Source organism: Carcharhinus amblyrhynchos, chromosome 12 (assembly GCF_965287045.1).
Source record: "Carcharhinus amblyrhynchos chromosome 12, sCarAmb.v2.hapA, whole genome shotgun sequence".
NCBI classification, from domain to species: Eukaryota; Metazoa; Chordata; class Chondrichthyes; order Carcharhiniformes; family Carcharhinidae; genus Carcharhinus; species Carcharhinus amblyrhynchos.
Genome location: NC_137335.1, coordinates 46,878,934 through 46,900,916, shown reverse-complemented (window position 1 = coordinate 46,900,916; position 21,983 = coordinate 46,878,934). Strand labels below are relative to the sequence as shown.

Sequence of the window (21,983 nt, the reverse complement as noted above, 5' to 3'; positions counted from 1 at the left end):
TTAGATATTTTGACGATGCAAAAGAGTTTAAAGTCTGCAAACCGATAGCTCTTGGTGTGTATCACATCAGAATAAAACATGTGGATGAGATGTATCCAGATCATTCTTTTTCCTCCAAGATAAAGTATATATTTATTTGGCACTTTATGAATCCATTTTAATCAGAATGGTTCAAAAGTCTCTAAACAGAAAAGGAAATTTACATCTCACTTCGAAACTAAAGCAGCATCATATAAGAGCATGAAAACTTTAGACAACTCATTCCTGAATAACAATTTGCAAAACTAAACAACATTCCAAGTATTAGTGAAGAAAATCAATCTTATAAAAAACAGCCTTAATGAAAAACATATGCACAGAAATCTATGCACTCAACCATATGTTTCAAAAGTTCAATTACATAAGCATCACAGTCACTTTCAATTTGAGTCATTCTCAAGAAGCTGGCTACCAGCCTTCATCTATACTTTCACTTAGCTATATGATGCCACAGCTCTTCCATTCCCATGTCATAAGAACATAAGAAATAGGAGCAGGAGTAGGCCATCTGGCCCTTCGAGCCTGCCCCGCCATTCAATAAGATCATGGCTGATCTGTCGTGGCTCAGTTCCACATTCCTGCCCTCTCTCCATAACCCTTAAGCCCCTCTCTTATCAAAAACCCATCAACCCGCGTCTTAAAAATATTTAGCGAGGTAGCCTCCACCACTTCAACGGGCAGAGAATTCCAGAGATTCACCACCCTTTGAGTGAAGAAATTCTTCCTCAACTCCGTTCTAAACTGTCCCCCCTTTATCTTGAGGCTGTGCCCCCTTGTCCTACTGTCCTTTCTGAGCAGGAAGAGTCTCTCCACCTCTATCCTATCCATCCCATTCATCATCTTATACGTCTCAATGAGATCTCCCCTCATTCTTCTAAACTCTAACGAGTACAAGCCTAGTTTATTCAGCCTCTCCTCATAGCTCAACCCCCTCAACTCCAGCATCAGCCTAGTAAACCTCCTTCGCGCTCCCTCCAAGGCCAAAATATCCTTGCGTAAGTACAGCGCCCAAAACTGCACACAGTACTCCAGCTGCGGCCTCACCAATGCCCTATATAGCCGCAGCAAGACCTCCCTACTTTTATATTCAATCCCCCTCGCTATGAAGGCCAGCATCCCATTCGCCTTCCTGACCACCTGCTGCACCTGCAAGCTGGGTTTTTGCGACTCATGCACAAGGACCCCGAGGTCCCTCTGCACCGTCGCCTGCTGCAGTTTTTCGCCACGTAAGTAATAGTCCTTCCTACCATTATTCCTACCAAAGTGGACCACCTCACACTTGCCAACATTAAATTCCATTTGCCATTTCCTGGCCCATTCGCCCAGCCTATCTAGATCCTTCTGCAGACTCTCCACACCCTCCGCGCAATTTGCCGTGCCACCAATCTTGGTGTCATCAGCAAATTTCGACACCCTACACTCGGTTCCCTCCTCCAGATCATCTATATAAATGGTAAATAGCTGAGGCCCCAGCACCGACCCCTGGGGCACTCCACTAGTCACCAACCGCCAATCCGAATAGCACCCATTGACCCCCGCTCTCTGCCTCCTATTTGACAACAAGTCCTCTATCCACGCTAACACCCTACCCCCAACTCCATGTCCCCTGACCTTCTGCAATAACCTCTTGTGAGGTACCTTGTCAAACGCCTTCTGAAAATCAAGACCACATCCACCGGCTTTCCTCTATCCACCGCCCTAGACACATCCTCATAGAACTCCAGTAAATTTGTCAGACACGACTTCCCCTTAACGAAACCGTGCTGCGTCTGCTCTATCAAGCAATTCTCCTCAAGATGCCTTGCTATTTCCTCCTTGATGACAGATTCTAACATTTTACCTACAACAGACGTTAAACTAACCGGCCTATAATTCCCCGCCTTTTGCCTGGCACCCTTCTTAAACAACGGCGTAACATTAGCCGCTTTCCAATCTTCCGGCACTTCCCCAGAATCCAGCGACGTCTGGAAAATAACCACCAAGGCATCCACTATCACCTCCGCCATTTCTTTCAGAACCCTCGGATGCATTCCATCCGGTCCTGGGGACTTGTCCACAATCAGCCCCCTCCAGTCTGTCGAGCACCGCCTCTCTAGTAACAGTAATGTCATTGAGACCCTCCAGTCCTACCACTTTTCCATCTCTAACACCCGCAACATCACTGCTCAGTTTTGAAAATCCGCATGGTTATTTCTCAGCCTTTTGCCTTCCCAGAATTCCAGTCTAGCATATATTCACCACCTACTGAATTCTTCCTGCTGTAAGATGTAGCAAATCCATCATTTGGAGGAATCCCATAGGATACATGGGCATTATATTAAACCTGATATAACATGGCCAATTTCAAGTAGGACAACAGACATTTTGAAGACAGTATTATCTAAAAAGGTTACATTCAAGCAAAATGGCTGCAGACCAGACATCAGAATATACAACACCACCAGACCATCCAAGGAGTGAACAAAGCTATCTGACAAAATTATGCAGAGGAGTGTCGATAGCCTTAATCAACCAAGTATAACCTAGGAGAGACAATGGAAATGGTAACATGTTTCATCCCAGCTATATAGAATAATGCCTCCACTAATGGGAAAACATTTAGAAGTTGCAGGAAATCATTCTGGGACACTTAGCAGCACATCAGATACCTCCTAAAACAGTTTGTGCTCTTTGTCTTTGAAGTCGATCAGTTTCATTCTATAAGCACTTTGCACCCCATTGTTTTGACACTGACCAATGGGAGGAGCCAGTCAATTTGATTAAGAAACTGCCTTTTAAAAAAAATTGAACTCCGGCCAAAGTGGTTGACCTTTCAGCAGTTAACTCCACAAGGAGCCCTGTGAAGAACAGTGCAGGACAGCTGTGTGGCATCGGAAAGGAATGAATTCAGGTGTCCAAGTAGACAACTACTTTGTGGTAGAGGAAAGAACAAGGAAGATCTGGCAGCAAGGCATCAACTATTTTCTCAGCAGCAGCAAGGACTTTTGTTCTTAAAACGATCGGAGAAGTGGTGAGTATATTCACTCAGTCTTCAGAAATCCCCCAATTAGGTAAAGGTTGAGGAGGAATCTATGAATCTTCTTGTTTTTGCGTGAATCATACTGTGTAATGCTAAGAATTTATGTTGTTTTCTTTCCATAGCATAGTGTTGTAGTGTCTGTGTTTTATTGACTGAGTTTGGTTAGAGTTATTCTTGAATAAATCTTGAATAAATTATTTTTAAACTAACTTTGACTAGTCTGTCTCTTTCATCGTCCATCTTGGACTAAAAAGCCAGAACATAATTCCAGGCTACAGAACATTAAAGAGGCCAAGCGCTTCAAAACTACTCACTCAAGGGGGTATACTGGTCAGGAATAAACAGTGGTCCCTCTCTCTCTCTCTCTCTGTTGTGGAGCTGGCCCAGTATGGCACTTCTGGGTTATATTTTACTACCTACAAGAAAGAGAGACACACACAGTCGCAGGTGCAGCCAGGGTAACTGGTGTGGCATAAGACTGAGCTCACTGGTCAGAAATAAACAGCGAGTCTTTCTCCCTCTCTCTTGCGAAGCTGTCCCAATGTGACACTTCTGGGTTGTAGGTTGAACACCTGCAGCAGAGATACACCCACAGTTGTCAGCCGCATCCAAGGTGCAACTAATTGGAGTAAAAGGACCTTTACACCACCCAAACTCATCCTGCTCCGACACACAGGCCAAGCATTTATTGTTTTAGAACATAAAGCCAATAATATTTTTGAACCAAAAAAGACATTAAGGAGAAAAGATAAGCTTTGTCCTTACATCCATCCACCAGCCTTCTCTGTGTATCTCTCAATTTATTTTCTTCTAAAACAAGTCTCTTTAATCCCTATAATCCATTTAAAGTTTTGGTATCAGTTGCTTTCCCTGGTAGCTGATTGCAGAACTTCATTTGGGGAGAAAATACATTGCTTCTTTTCTTCTTATTCTTAACTTTTTAAATATTAGCTATTATTCCTGGTATTTGTACATTTTTCTTGACCAAGCTGGTTAATTTTTTTTGGTAACCATAAAAACCACAATCAAATTATCTCAAAGACTCTTCTTTCACATTTTGTTTTAATGGTTTGGTGTCAGTCATCAACTTCTTCCACTTGAAATACAGGGGGTGATTCTCCCAGCCCGCGACGCTCCTCTAGTGAGACAGAGTGGCACACTGGCACAATGCTGCCTCACAGAGCCAGGGACTAGGGTTTGATTCCCAGCTTGGGTCACTGTCTGTGTGGAGTTTGCACATTCTCCCTATGTCTGCGTGGGTTTCCTCTAGGTGCTCCGATTTCCTCCCACAGTCCAAAGACGTGCAGGTTAGGTGGATTGGCCATGCTAAAATTGCTCCTTAGTATCAGGGGAATTAGCTAGGGTAAATGCATGGGGTTATGGGGATAGGATCTGGATGGGATTGTGGTCAGTGCAGACTCGATGGACCAAATAGCCTCCTCCTGCACAGTAAGGATTCTATGATTCCATGATCAATGGAAGCTGGTTAGTGGGCTCTCCGCTGGGCGCCACAATCTCCACGCACCGCAGAGGCAAACTTTCTTGGAGTCACCAGCTCTGCCCTGGAAACCGGTGTGAAGCTGATTTAAATATTGAAATCCCTATTTCATTCCATTAGCAGGCCTGGGGCTGAAGTCTCCCTTGCAGGATTTACTATTGTTCTCCGCTAACAGGGAACAGGGAACCAGGCTATTGAGGCATCCGCGCCCCTCCTCCCAGGAGGTCGAGAGTAAGGGGGGTTGCCCCTGGGCAGTGTCAGCCTGGCCCCCTGACTCTGCCTAAGAGGCAAACTGGCAATGCCAGTGGGCATTGGGCAGTGCTAGGCAGGCAGAGTCAGAGGAGTGAGGCCTTTAGGGACAGGGTCTCTTGAGGAATTAGAATTGGGGGAGGGATCAATGTGGGTGGGGTGGCCTGCTGCCACACTGCCAGTGGATCGCTGGTAGAGGAAGGGAAGGGGGTGATTGGGGCCAGCCATCCAGATTTGGGATGGGTGGTCTGCTGGGGAGGGGAGGGGGGGGGGTCAGGACTGCTGGGAGGGAATTGTAACTGCAGGGGGCGTTAAGGAGATTGGGGCTGGCTGGGTGGGAGGAGGGGATAGATCGGGGTTTGCCTGAAGAGGTCCAAGAGGCCAGCGATGAAGAGATGGAGGAGTCAGAGTGGCAGCAATGCAAGGTCGTTGGGCAGGCCAGAGATTGGGAGACTGGCAGTGTGGTGTGACTATGTATGTGCTGATTTCTGCTATGACAGATGGGCACATGCGCAGTGGCTCACTCAGCACTATGCTGTCAGACACTCCATCAGGAATAGGCCCCACCCCCTGATTTTCAGAGTGAATCCCACTTGGACATTCTGCCGTGCCCAGAGTGTGGGAGATTCATTCTGAGAATCCCACTTACAAAATTAGCAGGAGTTACTCCAGTTTTCATGCAAATTCGGGGGGAAAATCACCACACATTCATAGAATAGAATCCCTATGGTGTAGAAAGAGGCCATTTGGCCCATCAAGTCTACATCAACCAGCAAGCCTTCCAGGCCCCCATCCCCACAACTCCACTTATTTATCCTGACGCTAAGGGGCAATTTAACATAGCCAATCAATCTAGCCTGCACATCTTTGGACAGTGGGAGGAAACCCACACAGACACAGGGAGAATGTGCAAACGCCGCACAGACAGTAACCCAAACCAGGAATTGAACCCAGATCCCTAGTGCTGTGAGGCAGTATTGCTAACCACTGTACCACGATGCCGGCAATGGGGAAAATGCATCCCTCAAACATGACCATACATTAGCGCTAACTAGACAATAATACACTCTCTTGTTGACGTATTTTCTGCCTCAGTTCAGTTTATCTGCTTTGTTAAAATTCTTTCAGAGAAAATATTACAACTCTTCAGCTCTTTCTCACACCTCTTTTGCTGACATTCAACTTCACAGGTGGATGATCTCTACCACCTCTCATTTTAATGGGAACTTTGCTTTAATATCATTTTAAAGTGGACACATTTCTCATGTGTCACTTTATTTTCACCGAAGTATACTTTGCAAAGGACTAACCACGGCACCCATCTCTGATGAACGCAAGGAAGCGCCAACAAGTGTGGGTTTTCCTCTGCACAAGACTTGAAATGTAGCACTGACAGGAAACAGAAATGATTACATTTCAGTGGTCATGATAGATGACTTTTTTTTAATTTTGCTTTTAGTTTTTTGCGTTATGGCGTAGGCTCGCTCCCGAATTCCAGGATGGGGGGAATATCAACACTCAGGAAATCAATCTTCCAGGATCCATGAAAAGTAAATGGATTCTCTGATTGTCATGGAGTAAGGCAAAATGTGTTTTCCTTTTAGCACACTGAGGTAAGTTCTATACATGGTCTTTTGGGTGAGAGGTCAGACCCAGTCCCTTTTTGGAATCTCAGATGAAAGTAACACACCTTAGTAGGTTCCCCAGCCGGCCAACATCGATCCCCCAACCAACATCCTTAAAACAGATAATTAATGGTTTGTGTCCTTGTTTTGGGGGCATTGCTTCGTGCAGGCTGGCTTGTTCAGTTGTTCCACATTGAAATAATGACTGCAACTACTTTTAAAAGTGCTTCATCGGTTTGAACCCTTTGGGATGTCCTGAAATGTGGCAAATAGACGCGTATTTCTTTCTTTTCAGCAAGACTTCTTAAAGTTTGGCGCTTGCATCACTGCACAATGAGAAATCTGTGAATGGTTACAAAAGCCAGACACCTTGAGCTGAAATGTTTACAGATGGAGAAATATGGAACAACCTTGAGTTTATTATGTGAGCAAGTGAACACTGCAGAGACATTATGAAAAATAAATCAACTGTCAGAATACATGGCAAATTCTGGATAAACAAAAAATAAACCGCAGTCTCTCCACGTCCCCGCCCCCGCCTCGCCATAGTCACTAATGTCCCAACTCATCACACTCAAGGGAATCCTAGTGAGGGTCAGGGTGGGATTAGCAGTGGGTGTCAAAGGGTTGGTGTTGGGATTGCAGTTTCGTTTTACTTCAGTTTCATGTGTTTCCACGTATTCCGACAGCTGTCCCGCCTCAATGTAAAGAAGAATTATGTACTCACAGCTTGCTGTAGCCTCTGGAAAAATCCTTTGGCATATGATCGACTTCCCTGCCTTCACAAGTGATGCGATCACCCGATTCACAACTGCAAAGTTTGGGACAGTGAGCGCAAGAAATAGGGGAGCGGACCAGGCAAAGCAATACGAGTAAAAAGAGGGGCATTTTTGTTCTTGTTTTGAAATGAGCTTTAGATATTTTCTGATTGCTCCAAGAAAGTCCCAGACTCGTTAAAAATAAAGTTAATTGTAGCACACTCGGCTAGCCGTCCCGGAGCACTATCAGACGCGTCAGGAGCTCTGCGTTATTGGCATCCCGGAGGCGGAGCTGCTGGAAGAGGGGACACTATCAAGGGGGGAAAAACATCATCCATACTGTACATCCAATCACATTCTGGAGCGTTGTCTTGACACTTATTTTTAAGATTGACCTAAGAACCCTTGGGACACGTTATAAGGGTCTTGAGAACTCTTGTTAAGAAAACTTCCAAGCCCATAGATTTTACAACTTGTCAGATTCTTCAGATATTTCCCTTCCTCCCAGTAGAGTGCGCCAAAGCAGATCCACACAAGACCCTCCGAGGGGGCATGGTGATAAGATCCAATGCTGCAACTCCCCAGAAGGCAGCAACAATCTGTTCAAAATGGTCAATTCCCAGTAAGACAAAAATCATCAACGCTGGCAACATATTAAAGTATGCAAGCACCAGTTCAGACAAGTTTTACTGGCCCCTTCAAGATTTACTGGTTTTCCCCCTTTTTGGGAAATCAATTAGACAAAATTAGTTGCATTTTATAACTTGTTTTAAGTCTGTTTATTAAATCACATGGTTCAACATTTTAAGTCACCAATGGTTCTCCCAATAACCTAGATGTAACATCATGAAATCCTCTAGGGAAAAAGGGAGCTTTTCTGGGATCAGTACAGGAAGTGAAGAATGGTGATATAATCTTGGGCCAAAAGAGACCAGGAACTGAAATCAAGGTCAAAGGTAGCCATCGTGTGAATAGATATTCTCTGATTCACATGTATATTACAGTAACATGGTCATGGAAATTGTTTATTTGTGCAATCAAAATAGTGTATGATGATTATGGCACAGCAAGACAGTGGTTAGCAGCGCTGCCTCACAATGTCAGGAACCCAGGTTTCAATTCTGGTCTTGGGTAACTGTGTGGAGTTTGCATGTTTTCCTCGTGTCTGCATGGGTTTCATCTGGGTACTCTGGTTTCCTCCCATAGTGCAAAAATGTGCAGGTTAGGTGGATTCGCCATGGTAAATTTGCCCTTTGGTGTGCAAAGGTGTATAAATTGAGTGGATTAGGACTGATGGGGGGTTGGACCTTGTTAAAACACTCTTTTGGAGAGTCAGTGCAGACTGAATGGGTCAAGAACTCTCCTCTACACTGTAAGGATTCTATGGATTCTATAGATATGTAGTTGTGGCAATCTGCTTCTTCCACACTTCAGAAAGAATCTAATCATACTTGAAGATCCACACCAGTCAACAGCATACTCACTTGAAGGAAACATAACAAGATATAGGCTTCCTATGCTCGGTATTGTAGATGATGAGCAATCACAAGGTGACACGCTGAGGGCTGATGATGAAAGGTTAGCAGTGGTTTCAGTTAATAAAGGAGCAGCTGGTATAGAGCTGAGGTTCATTATGTTGAGTGTTCCTCTTAAACTGGATAGGGATATAAATTTTAATCTGGCTGGATTGAAACTGAGGCTGATCCAGCGAAAGCATAGTGTTAAGAAAGCTACATACCTCTTTGCACTCAGTAATGAAAGATAGGTAACATGAGGATTCAAATATCTTTAATTCAATGCTATCTCCCACATGAGCAATACCTTAATGCATGTTGTGCCACTATAGTGGGTTATGGCTACAAGTTCCACTGGAGAGACCTGAGCACGAAATCTTGGCTGGCACTGCAATGAAATACTGAAGGAATGCTGCACTGATAGTGATGACGTCTTTCCCATGAGACACAAAACAAAGGCAGCAAAGGATGTAAAAGAACATATGAAGTTATGTTGAAGAAGAGCAAGTGATGTCTTCCTGGAGTTCGGGCTAAAATTATTCCTCAGCCAATGCTGCTAGTTAACAGTGTCTGGCCATTTTTCATTGCTACATGTCAACAGTAAGAGGTGGACTTACAATGAAATACAACACGCCAAGGCACAGGATCCTGACCATTAGTGGGAGAGGGGGGGAGGATGCGGAGGGAGATGGTGTGATGACCAATATCTGTGGACAGTTCTTGGGCACCAATAAGACCCACATAGCTCTGAATCTACTGATGGGCTCATTCGTATTTTGCCTATCAGTAGGAAATGCAGAGCAACATCAAACTCTGATTGGTTGAGTCCCCTTAGAAGGGGAAAACATGGATCCAAAGTTGCTGAGTGACAAGGAGAGAGAGAGTCAACAGTCAAGGCGAAGATCTCTTGTGTTTTTGTAAAAAAAACAGCAGGTTTCTTGATCTCAACCTAAGGCTGAGGGCAGGCCATAGCCATTAGTGAGATGAGGTCGAGGTGAGATGAGAAGCACCAGATGTGAGATGGAAAGGCCATAGCCAGGCAGCCTGAGCCAGCAGTGAGGTGGTGAGGTGAGGTGAGGTGCGGGGTGCCTTTCGGTGAGGAGAGCAGCAGGGTGACTCAACCCCCAGACCAGGGCTGAGGAGGACTGGGCAGGCAAGGCCACGGTCAGGCAGCCTGAGCCAGCAGTGATGTGAGGTCACTGAGTGTAGCAAGGATAACCCGACCCCCAGGGCTGAGGAGGCAAATAAAACCTGCTCTTTCAGAAAATTCAGATCATTAAAATCAAGAAAAATTAGTCAATATGAAGCAACACTGAATCTGGCAGTCAGGAATGCAGAAAATTGAAGGCGAGACAAGAGGAGGAAGCTCGGCAAAAAGATGATTTGTCATTTTACTGTTGAAGAATGCACTAATTGCACATTCATTCTCATCCACCAAAAGTATGGGTGAATTATCTAATGACTTAGAATTGACCATTTCGAGAGAAACCGCCTGAAGAAGTTGAATAAGAAGTGGAATCTGAAATGGCAATGGAACTACTAGATACTTCTTCTACTGAAGTGCGATAAGAAATCCACCCTGAAGACAATGTCTTATTGCCAAGATCTGTTCTACTGAATATGATAGAATATTTAGTACTAAATAAAGCAGAAATCATGGGTAATATGTAAAATTTGAAAAAAGAATTTGAGCTGGGATGCCAAAAGCAGCTTAGAAGCCTACACAAGTTCCATTTTCTGAGGGTGAAGAGAAATAGGACGACGGAAATTAGAAATTGTTTTTTTTTTTCGGAAACCTCTAAGGAAATCTGCTGTTATGTTTGTAAATTATTCCTGACCCTATAAAAGGAAACAAGCATTCATCAACCAGTACTCTCACTGGAGAAATGTTGGAAGAGATATTATTGATCGCAAAACTTCCATTACTCATAATAAAGATATGTGTGCATTTGATCATTAATGAAAACCATCTGAAAGAATTGATTCTGCATTATCGGCTCAGTTTGAAAAGGATCTCTTTTTCTTACTGTCAAATTACTGCCTTCTTTGGGATTAGTTCTAAGAGGAACTCGATGAGTCATCAGTGTTAACTCAAAGAGGTAATACTGCCTTGACAGGAATCACTGCCTTGAATATTTCAGTGAATTTGATGAACTTCTCAAAACCATTTGAAAATTTATCAATATTGTGGCTCAGGGAAAACCAACTTTTCAACACACAGAATCTACAATGACTTCATCACTTTAATGGAAGAGCAGCTCAGAAACCAATTCACTAATGAAGTAGAAGACGGTAAATACTATTCTCTAATAACTGATTCAGCACCAGATTTGACTCATGTGGATCAATTGACACTAATTTTAAGATATGTTTTAAAGTTTATTTATTAGTGTCACAAGCAGGCTTACATTAACACTGCAATTGGGTTACTGTAAAAATCCCCTCGTCGCCAATTTTAAAAATTAGCATGGCCAATGCACATGAATTTAGCCGAGAATTTAGCATGGCCAACACAGCCAACCAGCCCATCCTTTGGACTGTGGGAGGAAACTGGAGCAAACCCACACAGGTATAGGGAGACCGTGCAGACTCGGCATAGTGACCTGAGCCAGGAATTGGACCTGGGTCCCTAGCACTGTGAGGTAGCTGTGCTAACCACTGTGTACCACACCACCAGTGATGGTGAAGTTGTGATTTCTTTGTTTTATCCAGATACAATCCAACATTTCTGAGTGTCTGGGGACAACTGATTTGGAAATCATTGCAAATTCAGGTTTGGATATTAAAAATTGTCATGGGCGTAGCTTCGATATTGCTGCAAATATGGCAGGACAATTATCCAGTTCTACAAGCAAGACTGAACAATTCAAGATCCTGTGCATTATTCATGCAATGTTCCAGTTACTTCTTAATTTTAACCTGCACACAACTGCTGAATCTTGTGGGAAACCTGTACATTTTTGTGACTTTGTTCAAAACTTGTATGCCTTTTTTTCAGTTTCCACGCATTGGTGGAATACATTGCAATTGTGCTTGGAGCGGGCATATGAAAAACATTTGATGCTCAAAAGAATTTGTGACACCAGATAGTCCACTCATGCAGATGCTGTTTTGGCTTTGAAACAAAACTTCATTGATATAAAATAATCTTATTAGACATAGCCAATAATAACCTTCTGAGATATAGACAAATTCAAAAAAGCCATGTGTGAAAGCCAAAGCAAAATCTTTAGCAGAGAAGTTTGAAAAGTATGATATTGTCGTTTTTATTACTGTTTTCTTGAACCATTTACTTCAAAGAATTAATGCCATCATAATTTGCTGCAAAATGTTGATATAACTTTAATGAATGCTGCACCATTGTTAGCCTCAGTTAAAGTTTTATCATGGAAGTTCGAAATAACTGCAGTTTATTGGAAGTAGAGGCACTAACATTAACAAAAATACAGGTCCTCTAAGTTGAGAAGCACACAAAATGCAGAAAGTTAGTTTCTGATGAAACTAGAGACAATGAAATCACTTTAAAATGGAAAGAGAAGATCATCGTTGAGACTGTCAGTGTTATCTGTGACATGATAATGGTACAATTGCCAACTCGAATTGAATCTCAGGAGAAAATATCTGATTTGTTTTATGTGCAGAAATTTGGATGACAATGCTAAAAGCCACTGCAGAAAGAAATTAAATGAATTCTACCAGGACAAAGGCACAAATCTTTTGAAGATAAAAGTGAAATAATTCATTAATTTCACCAATAATGATGAGTTCTGTGCTTCAAGATCACTGGCTGATTTGTACAGACCTGTACATGAGGGTTTGCTGGCAACTTCTCCAAATATGGAAACCATTCTGATGATTCAATGATGATGAAAATATTTTTGACAGTACCTGTCACAAATGCTTCTGGTGAATGTTTATTTTCTGTATTGAATAAAGTTAAAATTTATTTGCAAAGTACAAGGAGTCAGGAATATTTGAAAAGTTCAACAATACTGACAATTGAAAACGTTTCTTTACAAGATTTCACCTACGCTGATGTAATTGATGGTTTTGTGAAGAAAATGTACAGAAGAAAAGTTATCTAAATTGCCATGCCAACAAGGGATGAAGCAAGAAAATTGTAACAATCTGTCCCACATCCATATTCTGTTGCTTAAATTCTGTTTTTCGGAATGGAGCATTGCTGGTCTGATATAATGTTTGCAGCTGGTTACATGCTGGTATTTCCAACCGCCATCACTCTTAAGAGTGGCCTTCAGAAAGTCTCTTCCAGGATAAAGAATGGACCCTGGCAGACATGCCACTGATATTATACTTGGACTCACCGGACACCCCACTTGCACGAATTTACAGCAATAATTTGTTTGATTTTGTGAGAGGATAAAACAAAATTAATTTTTATTTTTGAAATTGAACATGACTCTGAAATATACAGAATGACGGCATGTGCATCTTGTTTATTGGAGTATTTGCTCCTGCACTGGACAGGCTTATTCTGTCTTGCATTGGCCTTTCCCGCAGTCGTAAGATTGGCTGATTTTCCCATCTCATTGCCATCAGCAAGTTTCATGTTTCCCACCTTAAGACTCACACATCGCAATACTGACCATCTGTACCACCATTCTGAAAAGAGATAAGATTAGATTTCAACTCAGCAATTGTCCGTACAGGTGTGCTTTTATAAGTTAAAATGCACTAAAGCAATTAAACAGTGATAGAGTTGTGTATTTTTGTGCCTTGCACGTTAGTTCCCTATGGGGCAAGACAGATGTGGTTGGGAAGGGATTTAAGTTATGGGGGATAGGGTCGTGATGTCATTGAGGGAGTGGTGTGACATCAGGGTGGTGGGCTAAAAAGTAAAGATGAGCGAGGGGCCCACTGAGTGTAAGTCCACCACTGCCAACAGTCTGCTAGTTTTCTTATGTTACAGGTTCTAAAGTACGTAATTCATTATGAAATATTTTTAAGAATCCACAAGGTTTCAAACGGTGCTATGCAAATGCAAGTTCTTTCTTTCTTGTTATATATATTAATAAATCTACTGAGACAGCACAGTGTAGCCCTGCTGACACATTTAAAATGATGTTAAGTGTGAAATGACAACAATTGGTTTGTATAAATCGGAAATTTTCTTGAGGCAAACTGTCAAGATATTGGGTCTGCACGGTTGTTATGAAGCAATTTTATTGACGTCTTTTGTAGTGGCAATTTTCTCCACTACTTGTAAAAATAATTTCCATATTTGCAAACATTATAGAAAAATGAACAGTATTTGACTTGGACAATTAACTATAAACTACGTAAAACTGTGGACTGATCAAAAGAATATTCATGTGCCCCCATATTTTTACTTAAAAATAAATATTTTTAATATACTACTCAATGAAAAGATAAATTGTTGAATTGTACTTAGTTCGATCTATACTCCATTTTATGAAGGAAAATAAGCAGCTTAAGGAGAACTTGGATTATTTTTAAAAATTTTCTTCTATCCACTATCTAAATTTAAACTGCGGAGTCTTTCTTTGCCCCTTCCTTTGCCAGAATACGTCTACAACTGTCATTCTGCTTAGACACCCCCTCTTGTTGACCTTTGATGCCAATGTCACAAGAAAGACCTTTACTTCTTCCTATCCTGATTGATTTTCTTAGTATGGCTCCTATATTCATTTCATTGCAACCTTGTGTGTATCTGGTACACAACTGGACAGCCAGTTTAGCCCAACATTTTGGTCAGATTCTGGTATGATTTTTGCGCACAGACTACCATCAACTACTGTCAGCATTTCCTGCAGTTTCCACAGTAACATAATCCTCTCATTAATGCATTCTGATCACTAGCTATGTCACACTGAGTTAGTTTTCAATGTAGCAAAGATACAAAGTCAAGAAAAAAGGTGAAATAAAGGCAGAGAATGCCAAAAAAAAACTCAGCAGGTTAAGCAGCATCTGTGGGAGAGTAAAAAACGTTAACATTTCAGGACAATGACCTTTCATCAGAGCTTCTGGAAGCTTGGGGTCTCACTTGAGGACTGAATTGAGGTGTTTTGAAAAGCAGTCTCACAATCTTTGTTTAGTCTCCCCAGTCTGGAGAAGACTGCACCATGAGTAGTGAATTCAATGTGCTAAATTGAGAGAATCCCATGTTGCTGTTTCATCTTAAAAGTTGAAACTTCCCATGCAATTCCCACATATATCTGCACTTCAGGGCTTCCATAGGGTCCTGATGTGCATCTTTTGATGATCCAGATCCTAGAAGATTTGTGCCATTGTTTACAGGCAAGCAGAATAAGAGACTAACAGGCTAACGAGCAGGAATGAAAATGTTATCTTCACTCACTTTCAACGGGGCAGTGGTGGCATTGTGATAATATCACAGAACTGGTAATCCAGAGGTCCGGGCTAATGCCCTGGGGACATGGGTTCAAACCCCAACGGAGCAGCTGCTGAAATTTGAATTTAATTAATAAAAAACCTGGAATAGAAAGCTGGACCATGAAGCAATCACTGATTATCACAAAAATTCATCTGGCTCACCTTAGGGAAGCACATCTGCTGTCTTTACCTGCTTTGGTTTACATGTAACTCCAGATCCGTAGAAATGTGAGAGATTCTTTGTGGCTCTCTGAAATGGCCACTCAGTTCAAGGGACAATTAGGGATTGGACAAAAAACGTTGGTCTTGCCAATGACACCCATGTCCTGTGAAAGAAAAGTAAAAATAATTGAACATATGTAGCAGGACAATCATGGCAAGGCCACATTACTGTTATTATTTAGGTCACCACAAGAAACAGGAGTTCTTTCATTCTCAGTTTTGGGCAGCTGGCTGTTGTTTTAGTTTAGGAGGTATTTGGACATCAGACTGAAAAGCAGTGTTTTTCTCTCTCTCCTGGTATTGCAAATTCTGCTGGTTAGCTGGAAGCAGGTCTTCTTGCCTAAGTCAGTGAGTGGGCCATAAGTTTCATAAGGGTAAGAGTTCTGATGCACAAAGTATTTCATGAAGTTTGCCTGGATCATACATTTCGCAGTTTGAATTTGGCTACGATAAGCATGAGATGGTTCACTTTGGGCATTTCGGGAGCTTTCATCAAACAAAGTTTATTGAAGAATACAATTAACTTATAGCAATAACTTTTATCAATTACAAACAAGAAAAAAAACTATGATATTGTATACCCCTTGACAAATAAATGAAATGTTCCAACCTAACAAACCTTCTTAAAACATACGCTTACCACAGGTTTAGCACAGAAAATACAAATGCTCACGTGATGCTGGAACTTAGTCCTTTGGTTAGAGAATGGAAACTCTGATTTCCCAGCCTTGTAACTTGTAGCAGCCCTCGAGGTAGAAATAATGTCACTATTCATCTTTAGCTTTCAGCCAGCAAACCACCACAAGAGACAGAATCCTTACTCCAGGAAGGCAAGAAGACCTGCTTCCAGCTAACCAGCAGAATTTGCAATACCAGGAGAGAGAGGGAAACACTGCTTTTCAGTCTGATGTCCAAATACCTCCTAAACTAAAACAGCAGCCAGCAGCCCAAAACTGAGAATGAAAGAACTCCTGTCACCTGACCTGTCAATCATTCTTCCTCCAAACAATGCAAAGGGTCATAAAATCGGGACACTGCATGAAGCCCAGAGTAAAAATAAACAAAACCCTATTGAAATCATTTAAAGCAGCAATAGAAGGACTTCTAAGCAGACAATAAAAAGAAATGTTTACAAACTGCCGAGAACATGATAAAAAAAATTTCTTAAAGGTACACCAGCATCACACTACACCTTCACTAAGTGTGGAAAAACATCTCTGCATCATAGAGAAGATATTTACATTAATCCTCTGCTATTCTTGACATGCAGACATTAAGTTTTTACAATTTATTTTACCCTTCCTTACCCTAAATATATTGAATTTCAGTGTCTTGCATCATTGTTGGTGTTGAAGATGGGAAACTTGTGCTAAGTCAGTGACTGAGCCATAAGTTTCATAAGGATAAGAGTTCTGATACACAAAGGCTCCATTTAAGTTTGAATGTCACAGGTCACTCTGTAGAGTGGTTGGCTGAATGTGATCATGTAATGGCCAACCAATTAACTAATTGGAGTCCATCCAATCAAAGAGCTTGAGAGCGAAAGGATCATTGGTCTACCTTTGAGGAGAAAGAGACATCGTCAGAGAATGCATTGTCACATCATTGTCCCACACTCTCCATCAATGGAGGGACTGTCACATCGGTGGCAATGCATTCATGATTAGATTACAACCTGGTGAGCGCAGGACCAATTTGTCCAAATAGCTATGGCAGGCGAGATCACTGACTGTGGGAGGCCAGGCCGTTGCTGGGCTCCAAGCTCATGTTGGGCCTCTGGAGTCCAGGGCAACATGACATCTACTGGAGCTGCAGTGAATGATCAAGGAACAGCGAACGGAACTGCCTAAGCCTATGTGCAGCCATGGGCACTTGATGGAGGAATCCAACTAGGCCATGAATCCTGCCATATCTCAGGCATGCCTGATACTTACTCTATCATCAAGAGGTTAGCAACCCACATAAGGAACCAGATCCAGCAGAGCCGTCAGTGAATTCTGGAGATGCACACAGATCTGCATGTTATTATGTTACCAGGAATCTTCCCCAAATGCCTGTCTGGGATGTATAAGCTTCCCTTGGAGAGGCAAGGAAGATGTGAGGCTACCTTCCACACCTGAGGGTTCCTTCCATGCTGCTCTAAATGTGGACTGCAGTTCCTCAGCCAGCTGTAAAATTTTAGAATTTTGAGGTATGAAAGCTTCTCATTAAAATTATTCAATTTAGAATGCTTAATTCATCCTCAGTTGTGTTTGACCTAACAAGGTATGAATAACTCATACTTACAATTCAAGTAGAATTTATTAAACAAATCTTACATATACTTAAGATATAACAGTAAAGACAATCTGGGAGTTCCTCATTTCCTTATTCTCAAGTTCCTAGGAATCCTTAAGTGTTCTTAGCACAGATAACGTCATTCACTTCTCTGTCTTTTTTGATTTGATTTGATTTATTATTGTCACATGTACTTGCAAGCTCCACCAGCAAAACATACTGTTCACAGAGTGCATAATGGAAAAGGAAAGGATAGGGTTCAGAATATCACGTTGCAGTTACAGTTAGAGTGAAGAGAAAGATCAGCTTAATATAGGACCATTCAAAAGTCTGATGGCAGCAGGGAAGAAGTTGTTCTTGAGTCTGTTGTTTCATGTGTTGAGACTTTTGTATGTTTTTTCCAACGGAGGAAGGTGGAAGAGAGTATATCCAGGGGGTTGGGTAGTCACTGAGCAATCAGCTCAGTGACTATCGCTGATTGCTGTGCAGACACATGGATTTGGGCCGGTGTCTGTGGGAGTTTGCACATTCTCCCCGTGCTTGCGTGGGTTTTCTCCAGGTGCTCCGGTTTCCTCCCACACCCCAAAGATGTGCTGTTAGGCTGATTGGCAGGAATAAATTGTCCCTAAATCAGTTTCCCTCAATCTGGATGGCCATAAAACATTAGATAGGGGTCGTGGGTGGAGAGGTGGACTGGTGGTGTTGGGATGGAGGCGCGGGCTCGTTGGGCCAAAGGGCCTGTTTCCTGGGCTGATTTTGTTCTTTGTTCTTTGTCCTTGATTCCCTGAGTTTGCAGGAAATGTAAATAGAGTCAATTCTTGGGAGGCTGGTTTGTGTAATGGACTGGGCTATGTTCACAATTCTTTGTATTTTCTTGCAGTCTTGGTCGGAGCAGGAGCCATACCAGCTGTGATACATCCAGAAAAGATGTTTTCTATGGTTGGGCACTTGTAAAAATTGGTGGCAGATATGCTGAATTTCCTTGACCTCCTGAAAAAGTAGAGGCATTGGTGAGGTTTCTTAACTACAGCATCTGTGTGGAGGGATTAGGACAGATTGCTGGTGATGTGAAAAACCTAGAAAGTTGAAGCCCTCGACCATCTCCACTTTATCACCAGTGATGTAGATAGGGGCATCTCCTCTACTATACTTTCTGTAGTCGATGACTATCTCCTTCGTTTTACTGACATTGAGGGGGGGTTATTGTCATTGCACCATTTCATCAGATTCTCTATCTCCCTCCTGTACACCATCTCATTGTTGTTTGAGATCCGATCCACTATAGTGTTGTTATCAACAAATGATGTTTGAAGTGATGTTGATGTTGAACTGTGTCCAGAAGAGTTATACCCCAGAAGCCATGGTAACATCGTGCCAACAAAGAATATGATTTTCCAACTTTTATCCTGTATCATGAGAATAAATTATAAATACATAGATATAAATGTATAAATGAATTTAAATGTGCCTTGACAGGATGAAATAAACCGATAGGAAAGTTACACTTAGGCAAAAATGTTCCATTGTAAATATTACATTTATCATGGCTTTTCAAAGATCTACCAATAATTAGGTTTGGCTTCAGTTTTTGTGAGAAATCACTGAATTAATAAGAGCACCACCGCATGCAATTGGAAATACTTGTCTAAAAAAATGTTCTTCACTATCTGTCTACGTGCCAATGGCCATGTGTTTGAATTAGGGATCAATTATGCCCCTGATATAAGGATTAATTCATTTGATTCTTACATCAGGCAAACCGTTTTTTCACTTAAAAGGTTGGCTGTTTACACCTACCCTAATGTATTGAAATAGATTATTCTTGTTATGTGAGATATGCAACAATTACAGGCTAAAACCTTGTTATGTCATTCGCGTACATCATTAATTGCACTCTTCTCTGTGTCTCTGTGTTAGCCTCAACACAAAAGCTTCACTTAAAATAAAAATTGAGTCAAATTTTCAACTCTTTTGAGGAAATATTAAAAATACACTGATGCACTATTATCCATTAATTTGAGAGTCCATCTTATCTCTAGCCTGAGAAGGAAATTATTTTGTTGGAACACTATGGTATTACTGTTTCCCACATCAGCTATTTTTTCAACCTTATTGATGCAGCTTGTTTAATTAATGTCAATCTGGGGGATTTTTTTAATGTTGGAATCGAAATTGTAACCAACTGAATGAGATTCGCCCAACAGTGTTAATATCTTTCAGAACTTCAGATCTTTCTTTTATAATTTCTGTCTGGGCTTAAATCCAGACATTGAAGAACAGTTGGAAACTCAATGTAAACTAACCTCTGGTTCTACCATTTTTTGGTACATAAAACAAAATTTACGAATGTCTGTTGTTTGCAGTTATACTGTGGAAAGCTCAAGTTTAACTTACTGAACTAATTGAAGGGACAATTTTGCCATCATGGAAATGTGGACAAAATGGGACAGATAATTCTCTTGATAACCAATTGGAATAGGGCAATGGAATTTGGTGCGCAGGATTTGCCAGCGCTTTCTAGCTGCTGCACTGGCAGCTGACACTTTGGGTGGGATTTCCTCGGTGGGCTTCAGGACTCTGCTGTCAGGTTCAAATAGGGGCTAGGAGTTCGTATAGTGTAAGGAACATCCACTCACCTGTTTTTCCTTGAATAAGAAGGTAAGGAATAGGTGCAGTTATTGACCATTTCACTCCTCAAGTCTGCTGTGTTGTTCAATAAGATCACTGCTGATCCGATTGTGGCCTAAATTCCACTTTCCTAACTGTCCCCCACCACCACGCACCCCCCTCACTCCCTGCCCATAACGTTTGATGCTGAATTAATCAATTTATGGCCAGAGATGGATTTACTATCTAATTAAGAACACTGAGTGGGCTTTCGTGGTTGGAAGACCAATAGGGGACTCCCCAGCTTGAAAGCAGAAGTAAATGCCATGTCAGGTAAGTGAGGTAGAGCGTGTCCCAAAATTGATCTTCTCTTCAATTTTTACAAAGTTAAAATAAGGAAAGGCCTTTGCAGCTGAACTGTGATTGTTGAGGATGGGCAGCCTGCATCAGCAACTGTGCTTGGTAGGCAGAGGCCCTCTGGGCTTAACCTGTCTCCCACCATCTGCGGGGTCCTGGGGTACAACTGGAAAACCCCATCCAGCCTCTGACAAAAAGCCTTAAAAGGCCCATAAGCAGTCAATTGCCTTCCTATCTTCCACCATCCTACCTCCAGGAAAATGGCTCAGGGGTGAAATGGTGCCAGAGAACTAGCACACTGACTGATTGTGTAAAGGTCCCTGTCTGTTTACCTCCATTGCCACACCCTGCCATGTTATGTTGTCTGTGGCTGGGGGTGGAGGGGGTGGTGCAGAGATCAGTTCCACTCAGGAGGTCCACACACGTTTTAATAAAAATAGCAGGCAGGTTTATTTTAAATGTGCACTGTACATGTTCCAATCCTCAACTGTCAGCAGGAGGAGGGTAGAAGAAGCTATGAAGCTGGGCTAGCGCTTAATATAAAAAAGGATAGCAAGAGTTTTTATAAATATATAAAAAGGAAGAGGCTGGCTAGGGTGAACGTTGGTCCCTTAGCGGATGAGAAAGGGGACCTAGCGGTAGGGGATGGGGATATGGCTAAGGTCTTGAATAACTTTTTTGTTTCTGTCTTCACGGAGGAGGACGTGAATAATTTGCCGGGTGTTAGCGATGGAAAGGTGGTAGGACTGGAGGGTCTTAATGACATTACTGTTACTAGAGAGGTGGTGCGCGACAGACTGGAGGGGCTGATTGTGGACAAGTCCCCAGGACCGGATGGAATGCATCCGAGGGTTCTGAAAGAAATGGCGGAGGTGATAGTGGATGCCTTGGTGGTTATTTTCCAGACGTCGCTGGATTCCGGGGAAGTGCCGGAGGATTGGAAAACGGCTAATGTTACGCCGTTGTTTAAGAAGGGTGCCAGGCAAAAGGCGGGGAATTACAGGCCGGTTAGTTTAACGTCTGTGGTAGGTAAAATGTTAGAATCCGTCATTAAGGAGGAAATTGCGAGGCATCTTGAAGGGAATTGCTTGATAGGGCAGACGCAACACGGTTTCATTAAAGGGAAGTCGTGTCTGACAAATTTACTGGAGTTCTATGAGGATGTGTCTAGGGCGGTGGATAGAGGAGAGCCGGTGGATGTGGTCTTTCTGGATTTTCAGAAGGCGTTTGATAAGGTACCTCACAAGAGGTTACTGCAGAAGGTCAGAGGACATGGAGTTGGGGGTAGGGTGTTAGCGTGGATAGAGGATTGGTTGTCAAATAGGAGGCAGAGAGTGGGGGTCAATGGGTGCTATTCGGATTGGCGGTTGGTGACTAGTGGGGTGCCCCAGGGGTCGGTGCTGGGGCCTCAGCTATTTACCATTTATATAGATGATCTGGAGG

At 42.3% G+C, this 21,983-nt stretch overlaps 1 protein-coding gene across 1 annotated transcript in view; it reads right to left on the bottom strand.

Annotated features, from left to right (window-relative positions):
- Positions 1-7,318, bottom strand: part of LOC145350950 (follicle-stimulating hormone receptor-like) — a 189,354-nt gene extending 182,036 nt beyond the window's left edge. The window contains exon 1 of the mRNA XM_080200474.1: positions 7,158-7,318. Coding sequence (XP_080056600.1) covers positions 7,158-7,318 — 161 coding nt within the window. The remainder of the gene's footprint in view (positions 1-7,157) is intronic.
- Between the last annotated feature and the right edge of the window lie 14,665 nt (positions 7,319-21,983).